Source organism: Schistocerca cancellata, chromosome 3, assembly GCF_023864275.1.
Source record: "Schistocerca cancellata isolate TAMUIC-IGC-003103 chromosome 3, iqSchCanc2.1, whole genome shotgun sequence".
Taxonomy (NCBI): domain Eukaryota; kingdom Metazoa; phylum Arthropoda; class Insecta; order Orthoptera; family Acrididae; genus Schistocerca; species Schistocerca cancellata.
The window spans coordinates 576191114-576204891 of NC_064628.1; the positions used below are offsets into that span (position 1 = coordinate 576191114).

The following is a 13778-nucleotide window of genomic DNA, read 5'->3' on the forward strand; positions in this document are numbered from 1 at the left end:
CTGGCCATTCATAGAGAACTATAGTTTTCTATTTGTATCTGTATTGTAAGGTGCATTATGGTGCTGGTCATTTTCTTAAGTTTTGAATACAGACGCCACTTCGAGTAACAGGTTTTCAACACTTCATTTCTGTATTCAATATTTTGTCGAGGTCATTAAAATTTTTACTTTGATATGGAACAGTTGGTTCACGTGGGTACACAGATTTATGTGAAGTGGTATCTGGTATATCAGTGGTATACAGACTGAAAATAATGGTTGCTAGTGTAGAACCTTGTGGCAGGCCATTATTCAGAACCATACTTTTGCTCTTTATACGGTGAAGTGAAACCTCGACTATGCCTGTCTGTTACATGTTTTAAAGTAAACTGAGTCTGTTTGCATCTGATAATTCTAGTTAGCTTTATCACCCTTAAACTTTATGCTACTACATACAACATTTGAGAATGTATATGCACACATTTTCCGGCAAAGAGAGCAGCTTCAAAGGCTTAGTAATGATGTTAACTGCTCAACATTCCCTCGACACACTAAGTTATTGTTTTTTCTCATAACACTTTTAAATGGGAATTTTTCATTACTGAAGAAACTATTCCGGTATTTCATTACCTATAGGCATTTGATAAGGTGATACATTGCCAATTATACCTTCAACCACATTTTAAAAGAGAGAGAGAGAGAGAGAGAGAGAGAGAGAGAGAAGGGGAAGAAGAAGAAGAAGAAGAGTGTGTGAATTCCTAAGGGGCCAAACTGCCGAGGTCATCAGTCCCTAGACTTACATACTACTTAAACTAACTTATGCTAAGAACAACACACACACCCATGCCCAAGGGAGGACTCAAACCTCTGGTGGGAGGAACAAGCATCTTAAACACTCAGCATATACTGACATTAATTATCTGTAGTTAAATGAGATATACATCCAATAACTGTACCTGTTATAGTCACCCAATACAGCATACACATTCCCAAGTGCCATATGACTCCAGGCTTTATCAGGAGCATGATCAACAGCAGCATGCATGACAATTGCAGCCTCTGCTGGATGACTGGACCGGTGAAGTGTTCCTCCCAGTGTGAGGAGAGCCAAGTCACGGTACTGCCTGTAAACAAAAGTACTTAGTTTTGTACTGTCTTATTCCAAGGAAAAATAAAATAAAAAATAAAAACTAAAATAAATGGATTAATTGTGATGAAACAGTGTAATCAGCCAACACACAAACAGCCATGTTGTGCTGACTAGCTACACTGCACTTGGGCAGCACAACCAGCAATTTAGCTGAGCATGTTTTTCTGTTAGTCAGTTAGCTCCAAGGAAAGACACTGACCAAAAGCTTAGCGACATGCCAGTCTTGTTTATGTGTCCATCAAGTGCTCAGTGTCTCAACTATGGAGTGAGTGGTTACTTTTGCTGCTTTCATTATTTGTATTCCATCCAAACTTTCCAATACTGTATTAACAGTAAAAAGTTAAAACAGATCAGGACTTGAAGACCTGTCAATATGGCACTTCAGAAGGTTTCATAGTGTTTAGATTTCGGACTTAAAATCTCATATGTATGGTGAGCAACTAAGTTTCTCATCAAAGTAGGGGCCCACAACTCTAATGCTTTACAGCTGAGAATGGTGTCCCTGTGTCACAATTCCAGTAGATTTAAAACACAATATATAATATTAAATTAACAAAAACAGACAGAGACATGTTTCTACCAGAATAGCTGAAAACCTGTGGTTTTTATATGGCTCACCAGCCTCTTTAAAATGAATTAAATATTTTTTACTTTATTTGAATTTCTTTTGTTTTTATACTTAGGTTTTGTGGGATTTGGCCATGCAACAACACACTACTGACATATTTCACATAATGGAGATATTATCTAAATATTTATTTTTAAAAAGTTCAAAAAATAAGTTTTTAGTAGTATATACAAGTGTCAGTCAAAAAGCAATGCCACCTTTCCTTTTTTTCTTTTTCTTTTTTTTTTTCAACTGGAAGTACAGAGGTCAAAAAACACAATAGTGCCAAGTAATTTATGACATTTCAACACAATATGTGTCCATTTTCAAAGTTTTGGTCTCCCTTTTAACTAGGGCATGTAGTCCAGTGTGATAAAAAGAAACGGGGCTGCTTCCGAAGCCACTGACACATGACAATTTTCATGGCCTACACATCTCCAAAGTGAATCCCACAATGAGCTTTTTCTAGCAGCCCAAACAGATGGGAGTCTGATAGTACCAGTATGGAGCTGTATGGGGGTTGGAAGCAAGACTTCCCATCCAATTTTCACAATCTCTTCAGGGTGTGATGACTGGTGTGTGGTCTTGCATTGTCATGCAAAAGACGACCATTGGCCATAGCTTTGCTTCACTAATTAAGACATGCTTTAAGCTGTTTGAGAACTGGACAGAATTTATTGTATATCCCTGTTCCAAAAACTCAACCATAATCACACCTTCTGCATACTGGTATACTGTAACCATAACTTTCTTGCCAGTCACATAATGTTGAACTTTTCAAACAATGGAAATTCCAGGATGGAATGTAACAATACTAGAGAAGGATAATTGCTACTCACCATATAGCAGAGATCCTGAGTTGCGATAGGCACAATAAAAAGATTCACACAATCATAGTTTTCAGGCCTTTGTCAGCAGTAGACACACACACACACACACACACACACACACACACACACACTCAGGTGAATGCAACTTGCGCAAACGTCTGCAGTCTCAGAGAGCTGAAACTACACTGGTAAGGTGACACACTTCAACAATTGACTTTAAACTACTGTGAGGAACCCATGTACAGAACATATGTGTCAATGAACAGTAGCTGAAAGCCTGGAGATGATACAGAAAATTATAAACTCATCCACAAAATAGCACAGTGTAGGGTTCCTTATTGTGCACACTATTCTGTTAAGTACTGGGGCAAAAAGTGAAATGCTGCAAGCACTTCCTTGACAGACATCTCCCTCTCTTGTGCATATTGATCAAAAAATACATTACCATCTCAATACTAAAAGTACTATTTGCCAAGTAATAACTGACTGGAATCAGAATTTATTAGTAGATAGAACAGAAAACATCATTCTTAGTGAGGCAAAGTCAACAGACATAAAAGTAGCAATGGGGCTACTACAAGGAAGAGTTATGGAGCCATTACTGTTTTTGCTAAGCTATAATGAACAATGTGACTAACTTTCTTGTGTAAAGAAGTAATTTTTAACTTTCATAGCTGCAAAATTACGACACTGACTTCGTTTTTCTTAAATGAAACTATATATTTATTTCCTTTGGCACTGGAACAAGCCTTTGAAGAAAACTTCAGTGAGGTTACAAGGGTGGAACTTAATCAAATATTAACAAGATAATTGCACTGCACACTGCTAACCCCCTGTCAGGATAAAAGGTCTCACAAAAGATCTACTGTAACGAACCAAATGTATGAAAATATTTAATTCAATGGTGGTTCATGTATTTACCTGTGCCTTTGAAGTCCACCATTCTCTGCTCTACTGTTGTAGTGATCAGAAAACATCTTCATGGAGCTATTTGGACTTTCACAATGTACACAACTAGTCAAAAAAGTGAATATGGTTTTCATTTATGGCAAACGTTACCAAACTGTTGGAACAGAGGTGCAGTTCGGGATAGAACTGTCATCTTAGCACAGATATAATATAATGAAATACCCAAATGCCATATACACATAGATGTAGGCGATACACGCTTCAAGTGAATTATGTGATACCTGTGTTTATTTGAGATTTGATAAATTGTATTTTTAATTATGTTGGCCTATTTTGTTTTATTATAGGTTGAATTGTCATAAATATTAAACATTGTTTAATATTATTTATAGTAATTTAATGACTTTGGCAGAAGATATCATTCATTATTTCATTTACTACATTAAGTTACAAAATTATACAGATAAAACCTTTGTGTAAACATATGTCCGTTCAGTCCATTGACTGCACCAGATTCAGGAAGACAGAAATTCATTTATGTAAAGTGATTTTTGAATAATAAACACAAATTTAGGCTACAGAAATTTCTTAAAAAAAAAGTAAAACAACACTGTTGGACATTCAAAATGTAAAAATTACGACATAGACGACAACCAGTTTGAAGCAGTTTTGAAACAGCTGTTGATGATGTTTCTTGACAAAAATATATATGTGACACACAAACTGGTGTTTCTATACAAAGTTTGCATTAAAATTCAAACTTTTGCTGACCCAAGAAAACATGCCATCTTCAACAAAAAGGCATGTAATAAATTCTATATACCCCTTTTGTTGTTGCAGCTGTATATTTGGATGCAACTGGAAGGATATGAAAGAAGCTGCATGCTGAAAGGTGTTCTGATCTTGTCAAGCCCTTACAATCTGTCTCTGCAAACATTTTTTTTTCCCAACAGATCAAGAAATGTAAGTGTGAAGAATAAAACATGTCAATTTGAAAGAACATCTGCTGACAAGAGAAAAGCAACTACCATTTTAGCAAAAATAATACACATTCTACATGTCACTATGAGGCAGTTTGATTATGTGAATGGGATCAGCAAAATTAGTGGTCTGTGGATACTACATTCAAACACATTTAACTATTTACACATTTTGCTCCATCAACAATTCATGACAGTGGCTTTCAAACTTCATTATAGTACTCTGAATAGTGTCTACGAAAACTGCACAGTAATATGGCATTTCTATGCAAGAGTTTATCTACAGACAAATTACAAGGGTAGTTTGAGAAGTTCTAGGAATGGAATAGAAATATACAACTTGCATCAGTGAAGTTTCTTTATTTTTCAGCATAGTCTCCCTGTACACTAATTCACTTGGACCAGCAATTTTCCAATGCTTTGATCCCATTTCGAAAATTAGATCCCTTCAAACCTTTAAAATACCTGTCAGCTTTGGCTGTCAATTCTTCTTTAAAGACAATCTCTGTCTACCAAAGAAAATTTTGAGCTTGGAGAAAAGATTTAAGTCTGTTGGAGCCAAATCTGATTGCCATTTATGGCAACAATTTGTATCTCAGTTGATGTATTTTTGAAACCACAATGATACTTATGTGCGAGTGTGCATCGTCTTCATGAAAGATGACTTTGTTCCTTGCCAAACCTGGTCTTTTTTCACAAATCTTTCATATAGTTGGTCCAGGATGTTACTGTAGTATTTTCCCATAATTGTTTAACCAGTGGGAAGATAATCTATCAGCAAAATGCCTTTCGCATCCCAGAAAACTGATGTGTTCTTTGTCGGTGGAGACTCAACTAATTCCCACTTCTTTGGCTGTTGGTTTGTCTCTGGGGGTATAGTAGTGGAGCCAAGACTCATCTGTGGTCAGAAACAGGAGCAAAAAATCTTGTTAGGTGTCTGAAAATGGGTCAAGTACTTTTTGGGCATTTCCATTCTGATGAGTTCCTGATCCTGCATTAAGAGTTGAAGCAACCATCAAGCAGATACTTTCTCATACCCAATTCCACTGTTAAAATGTGATATGCTCATTCATCCTGACAGCTTCAGCAATTTCTCACATTTTTGGTCATTTTATGTACTTCTGCAATAATTTCTTTGGTAGTGGTACATCTTGGCCAACCACTACACAGATCACCACCTAAGTTGTTCTGACCAAATTTAAACCTGTTTGTCCATTTGGCAACCATTGAATATGAAGGAGCACAACCCCAGTGTGTTCTGATAATCAGCATAACTTCCCTTTACTATCATATCTTTCTTTACAAAATACTTAATCACTGCTCAAATCTCGATTTTTTCCATCTTCACCAAACACTGCACAGGAACCTCAGCAGGGAGGAGTCTTTACCTCATGTCTCTACCCAGAGTGCTGACATCATAATGGAGCTACTCATAAAGGATGACCTACTATTATGCATGAAAGTTATTATGCTGACACTGAAAGCTGGTGGTGAGTCTGTAAACTTTTCAAACTACCCTCTTGTCATTTTCAAACCATATGTCAGTTGATTTATACAATATAGACAACAGATCCGATAAATATACATGTTGGGCAAGGCAGCTGGAGACAGCTGTCTCGTGTGTGTGTGTGTGTGTGTGTGTGTGTGTGTGTGTGTGTGTGTGTGTGTGTGTGTGTGTAATGTCTAGTTCAGTAAAAGATTACTTGTTTAGCAGTCTTTTTGTTGTGCCTGTCTGCAACTCAACATCTACACTGTATGGTGAGTAGCAATCAACCCATTTCATAATATTGTTAAATGCACAGCTATCTATCAAAGTTTTTTTATAGTATGTTCAGTGTATAAAGTCATAATAATAAACACACTAACCATACCTGCGTGTTTCCTTACATTTGGTGCAGTAGGACATACAACTGTGGGGCCTCTTCTCTTGATGGCAGGATGGTGGTTTGTGACATTGTTATCTTGTTACTATTTGATCTAGTTGTGCACATGTTATGGTCACTGAAGTTCTCTTTGTACATTCTTACTAATGCAATGGAAAAAGTATATAGTTTCATAAAGAAAGTCAGTGTCTTATTTCAGCAGCTATAAATGCTAAAAATTACTTGAAACAACAGAAAATCCAGGATGGAATAATGATAAAAAAATTACTTGCACAGTTCAGAAAATTTGCCACACTGTCCGCTCAAACATAGCAAAAAATGCAACTTGATATACTTACTCCTTCATATGGCCCATCTTAGCTGCCGCACCCTGTATGTATAAATGATCTAGCACATAATGTTGGATACTACAAGAAGCTGTTCATAGATGATAATGCTGTATGTAAGAAAGTTGCAACACTGTAATACCATAATGAAATGCAAGTGGATATGCAGAATATCAACAGTTGGGGATTGGTAACTGACCCTTAATATAATCAAATATATGACCTACTGCAAAAAAATAGATGGAAAGGACCATTACTATTTGAGCAAGAAATAACTTGATGCTGCAACAGCCATAAAATATTTAGGAGCACCCCTCTGCAGTGACCTAAAGTGGACTGATCACATAAAAGAAATTGTAAGAAACATAAATGCCAGGCTGTGATTCATCAGAAGAATCCTACGGAATTGTAACTAGTCCATAAAAAAGTGGCATACAAAACACTCCTTCGGCCGATAACCAAGTACTGTTTGGCAATCTGTGACCTTTAGCAAGTAGGATTAATAGGGGACATGGGGAAGATCTAAATCAGAGTGGCACACTATACCATGTATTCATATGGTAAGGATCAGAGAGCGGCTAATTAAACTTCATTGCCAGATGCTAAAACAGAGGTATTGTGCTTCATGGAGAACATAATGTTAAAGTTCTGAGAGCATATATTTCAAGAAGAGTCAGGCAACAAATTATTTCCTCTCTCTTGTTCCTTGCACAACAACTACAGTGGGGAAATTAAAAACATTAGATCTTATATAATGACTTACTGAGCAATTCACGAACAGAACAGGAAAGAGTGAAAGTGACAGTGTAACCAGAAGTAACCACTGTCACACACTGTAAGTTGTCTTGCATACAGCAGAAGCAGAAGTACAGCTGGGATATGATGGCAGAACCACCAAACAGATATTTGGCACTGGTAATATCACAAGGTTTTTGGAGATAAATGAAAAGCTATTATTTGCAAAGTCCTCTTATACCACAATAGTTAATAAACTCAAGTAGGGAAGTAGTGAGTGATGTTAGCTAAACCCACAGTGGATGTAATTTATTAGCTTTCTGCATTCAAAGACCCATATAACAGGCAGTTGTCATGTATTCAAATGCCTTGCCAAAGCAACTGGTGGAAGGAAAATTGCAATAACAAGCTGTATTTGAGCAATGTATCATTAAAGGTTTTGATTTCTCACAAGGGAAGCTCCCCATCAGTCTCCTCAGATTTTGTGTAAAATGGCCCAGTGGATGCCCCAGATTAAGCATGAAAACAGGAAGAAGGTGTACTGAACTATCAGGCAGAGGATGGGGGGGGGGGGGGGCAATAGAAACAGTGACTGGTCCAAGCTGACGGTGTGCAATATCGAGCAAGTTGCAAGAACCATGGTGTCGTGGTTCTGTGGTCATGGTCACAGTATTGGACTGCGAAGTGGGAGACGCGTGTTCACATCTCCCTCATGGGCCCCTCTCCCTTTTTTATTTTCACAATACTATTAACTGTCCACCTGGTCAGTGATGTGTCTGTTCTCCTTCACTTGTCTTGGCAGTTGTCAAACTACACATTGGTTATAGAATATGAGTCATGTGGTAAGGATATATTACTGTCACACGTAAATGTAATGAACAGTGAGAGCACGCGAGATGGCGCATAGGCCTCTCACAGAAATGAAAACCAAAAATAAATAGGTGTGAACGATGTTACAACAAATGAATTCAAGAGTCAAAACTTCCAAAATGGAATGCAAGAGTAATAACAAGTGGTACTTGTGTAATGCAAATAGGAGGTGGGTACATCTGGAGGAGGTCCCTTCCTTACACCTCACTGTTTCAGACAGACACACCATGAAACAGACATAAATTTGAATACAGTGAACAGACACGTCAATGACCAGATGGGCAGTTCAAAAATTTGTGAAAAAAAAGGGGGGGGGGGGGGGGAGGCACGAGGGAGAGTTGAACTAGGATCTTCCCGTCCACAGTCCAACACGGCAATCACACAACAACGATACCATCATTCTTGCAGCTTGCTCGATGCGTCACATATTGAGCTTGACTGGTCAATGTTTCTATTTTGATCATTTTTTACAGTTCAGTAGACCTTCTTCCTGTTTTTATGTTTGATATGTGTTCAGTTTTTGAAAGGCTATCCACTGAGCCATCTTACCACTAATTCTGATAGGGAGCTTCCCTTGTTATGAAATTAATCAGATGACCCATTTAAAAAAAAAAAAAAAAAGAAAAAAGTGGACAAGCACAGTATCCAGAAACTATGAACTCATAGCTGCTTCTAAATACAGCTAACACACATATGAATATGTTACATAATATCTATCAAAAGGTTGCACACAATGCTGCAGTGGAAGTATCTGAATGATATCCTTTAGGAACAATAGATATCATGGTGTTCTACAACTACAAACATACTCCGCAAGGCGCCATATGGAACATGGCGGAGGATATCCTGTACCACTACTAATCATTTTCCATTCCTGTTCCACTCACAAACACAGTGAAGGAAAAACAACTGCATATATATCACCATATGAGTCCTAATTTCTCTTACCTTACCTTTTTGGTTCTTACATGAAATGTATGTTGGCAGCGGTACAATTGTTCTGCAGTCAATTTCAGATGTTGGTTCTCTAAATCTTCTCAATAGTTTTCCTCAAAAAGCACACCACCTTCCCTCCAGGGATTCTCATATGAGTTCCTTAAGCATCTTCATAATACTGAAATGTTGTTCACACCTACCCGTAACAAATATAGCAGCCCCCCTCTGAATTGCTTTGATGTCTTCCTTTAATCCAATCCCGTGCAGATTCCAAATATGCAAGCAGTACTCAAGAATGAGTCATAGTATGATTATAATGGGTCTCCCACATACCTTACTATAAATCAGCAGATTTTTTTTGAGAACCAAAAGCTGTTTTATCACTATTTAAGCTACAATGTTCTTTGAAGAAGACATCACAGGATATACTTTTAGCCTATGTAAATTTTTGAACAGATGCCACATTTTATCTCATACACAACTGATTTTGAATATTTATTACAAACTACCTTTTCCTTATGCCATATTTTATGTTGAAGTTGATTCCAGACTACTATCATTTTATTATTAGGGAAATAAGGAACAAGCTGTTTAGACATCTTTCCTTTGTAAGTCAACACTATAGTTTTTTTTGATCTATCAATCCTCAGTTGCTTTTAATAGTATATTAATGATTTTTATGTCAGGACCTTCTGCATGCACCTGAATTAAGAAAATATTGGTTTGCCAGATATGTTTCACCTCAGATTATTAATGCATCATCTAAGTCATGAAATACTTTTGATTTGTAACTTGCATGTAAGTTGAAAGTGCTGTATGCAAATGAAAATATATATATGTATGTATTACACGCCACTGATGAGTGACACCTTAATGCCACTGATGAGTGATACCTTACTAAACTGAAGTAAAATGTTTCTGGAAAAAAAACATCGCTTTATATTCAGTTGCATACAGACAGTCTGAACTCAAAAATCATTAATATAATATCAGTCACAGCTATTTGTTTTAACCCTTTCATGGCTATGGGCATTCATGCATGCCCAGCAGGTGGACAGTCCAGACAGCTAATGCAATTCATATACACCTGTTCTCGAGAGCAGGTAAATGTACACAATAGAATGGATACTTGCTTCTGGCCGCATTTCTGACAATAGTGTCATTATCTGGTCTTCTTTGTAATGTAGGAAAGTGCTTTATTTTTCACCTCCCCGGGGCCCTTTATGCTTAAGAGTCTACATTCAGCCAGTCCTCTTTTCGCTTCTGGTAAGATGACAGCATTCACGTGTGTACTCTTTGCCATGTTGGGACACAATTGATCAGACAAGTAAATCATGGATATTCTTATGAACAGTAACGACGAAGATTGTAGTGATACTTCGGAGCTTTCTTCCAACAAAGAATTGGATGCATCTGGACGTATTGCTGAATCCTCGACACCACAAACAGAAGATTCTTCCTCTGAAGATGGAAAAGACGATGAAGTAAGTGAAACTTCATCAGGAAAAAAAAAGTATGACTTCATGGAGATTCATCCAGTGACGAAACAACGCCATTTTGTGAACACATTTAGCAGGTTAAAAGTAGACTTTGAAGAGTCAGCAAGTCATTTAGATTTTTTCGTACTTCATGCCCATGGAATTCGTTTCTGCCATCTGTACACAGATCAATAATTATTATACATTTATTACTGAAAAAATGACGACAGTACCCAGAAGATTAGCATGCTGGAAGCATATAGAGCCAGCAGAATTTTATTGCTCCCTAGCGTGTTCTCTGCTTATGCCTAGAAGTAAAATGTTAGAAATGATTGAATATTGATCAACAGATTCTATGCTTCAAACACCAATATTTTCTAACATAATGGCCAAGGACCGGTACAAGTTCATTGCAGTACAAGTTCATTGCACTTCAGTGACAACTCCACTGCATCTCAAGATATTCTTGTTAACATACGTCTCATTGTAGATCACACAAAAAATAAATTCTACGAGGCAGCAGTACCCTTTGAAAACTAGTGATCAATGAAAGTCTGCTACTTTTCAAAGAAAGGTTCCGATTTAAGAAGTACACACCAAACAAATGTAGCTATTCTGGCATTAAAATTTTTGTCCTTTGTGACGTGCAAACCAATTATATTTTGGATTATATTGTCTACACTGGTGACACCACCAAAATCTGGAAATGCTCACTGGGGAAAATCAGATGATATTGTTGCAAGTTTGTTATTTCCATACCCCAACAAAAGTCATATCATTTATTTAGACAACTGGTATTTGAGCCCTGAATTATTCCTGTAGCTCCATGATAAATGTACAAGCGCCATCAAAACAGTATTCAAAAACAGAAACATGTACCACTGTTGCCAGACAAGCTGAAAAATGGGGAAATACAGTTCAAGTCTTGTGGAACATTAATGGCATTAAAATTGATGGACACGAAAGAACTCTGGATGCTTTCCACCATAAACAGATCAGAGTTTGTGGAGACAGAGAAAAAAGAACACAGAATGTGCCAAAAACAAATTGAAACCTACCTGTGTTGTCAGCTATAATAAGTCAATGGGTGCGGCTGATAAGACAGACATGCTGCTATCTTCTGTACAGTGCTTGCGGAAGACAATGAAGTGGTACAAGTAAGTATTCTTTCATTTGACTGACTTGTGTGTGCTTAATGCAGAAACTATTTTTGAAATACAAAAGCAACAGAAGATACCACTAGCAAAATACCACTTAGAAATGATCATTCAGTTGCTTGATAAATTTCATAGTCAAACATGTAAAAGTGCGACCCCACAGACAACCAAAGAAGAAAGCCCTTTCCGACTGCAGAATAAAGAGGGACTATATCCAGGGTTCCTCATAGCAATGGAGAAAAAGGAGATTCCCCAGAGATGCTGTGTAGTATGTATTGCTCATTCACAACGAAAAATGGTCATGCATAAGATGCAAAAAGTGTGATGTGGCTCTCTGCATGGTGCCATATTTCGAAAAATATCACACACAAAAGAAATATTACGATGTTTTAGTGACTGTGTATGTTTCAAGTAAAGGAAAGTGAAAAATAAAAATAAAAAAGTAACTAAAAGTAAAAAAAAAAAATGTTTTTAATTCAACCAGCGGCAGTCCAAAGCCTGCGCCAAAAATGAGGATGGGAAACCACTAAAGTAAACCGTACTGAATGCAATGAGCTGAAAAAGAAAACAGTGAGCAAGAAGACAGTAGCCACTTACTATCCGATTTCTTACTGTGGAGAATCGACTTTAGGCTTTAATTACAAATGAAGCCATGGACATATCATAAAATGAGTTACCCAGATATATTCTTTGTTTAACTCTGAGTCCAGAAACATGACACAATTGGGTTTTAAATTTCTGTAATTATTTTCTATTTAATATAGTAGAAAGAATTGTCTAGGATTTGGATGTTTTCGCTATGCACTACTCACTATAAAACTATATATCTTGAAACACATTCATTCGATATTAATAAAATTTTATTATGTTGTAGACACATACATCGACGGTGTAAATCTGAAGTGATAAGAATTACTATTAAAAAAGTTCCCGTCATTTTTCTAGACAAACTGTTTTCAGCCCATAATAAACATATAACTGAAAGTGTTGGTTAGTTTCAAAGTTCACTTTCATGTTTAGCAGAAACTATGACCACTGTGACCATACAGGGTATACTGTTTTTGAGAAGAACATTACTGAACAGTGGTTCTGGCATGCAGGAACGTGCAGGAAGCCTGCAGTGGCCGCAGCCTATAGCGAGCACAGGGCTGAGTCCACCGCCCGCTGGCCAGGCGCACATTGCATTTCCTCCTGTCAGCCAGCCGGGCAACTAGGACGCTCAGCCCTTGCAGCCACAAAAGGGTTAATATATCCAGTTCATGATTGTACTCATCCTGATTTAGGTGTATACTGAGTAATCTGTGGTGTATTATTAACAGGAAATGCACCCACTCACATTGTGAGGGATGCTCGACTTGATTAGTGATACCATCTACACTGGTCAAATTACAGTATATAGCAAAACTGTATTTGTGAATATTTTTACTCTAATATTTACAGTTTAAGTGTTACAAGTTTTTTACTGTTAGCATTTAACTGTATTCTTCAATTCCATTAATCACAGTGTAGATATGTTTCTGTGTAAGTGTGCTCCTTGAACTGCAGTACACATCTGTTTGATGATTACTCTATGTAACTTCAAGTGGGTCTTAGTTGTTTAAAAAAGCTGCTTTCGAGTTTCTAACTTAGTTTCTTAATATTCTGCTATTCCCCTTTTGTTTTTCCTTCTAACAGATCATCTGACGATGACTTAAGAAGTCAGAACCAGTAATGGTACCATTTGTGTGAGCGGGTGCTAGGAAAATGCAGTAAATGAATTTTGTTTCTGAGACAGTCACTTAAGCAGTTGTCTCTGTATAAGTAAGGCAACTCTCCTCCCAGTAAAATTCAATTAAAAAGTGTGGGGACCCATTCCTTAGCTGTAGCATTATGTTGATCAACAGTTTATCTTATGCTTCACCTGGCCTTAGTATTGTTTTGTGAGACACAGACAAGTAC

The 13778-nt window shown here is 37.1% G+C and overlaps 1 protein-coding gene across 3 annotated transcripts in view; it reads right to left on the minus strand.

Moving 5' to 3' along the window:
• Positions 1–13778, minus strand: part of LOC126175426 (tetratricopeptide repeat protein 17) — a 310821-nt gene that overhangs the window by 223379 nt on the left and 73664 nt on the right. For all 3 annotated transcript variants that reach the window (XR_007535560.1, XM_049922224.1, XM_049922225.1), the window contains exon 5: positions 936–1103. Coding sequence is in view for 2 of the 3 variants with exons in the window: in XM_049922224.1 (XP_049778181.1) it covers positions 936–1103 (168 nt within the window). In the remaining variant the exon portion in view is untranslated. The remainder of the gene's footprint in view (positions 1–935; positions 1104–13778) is intronic.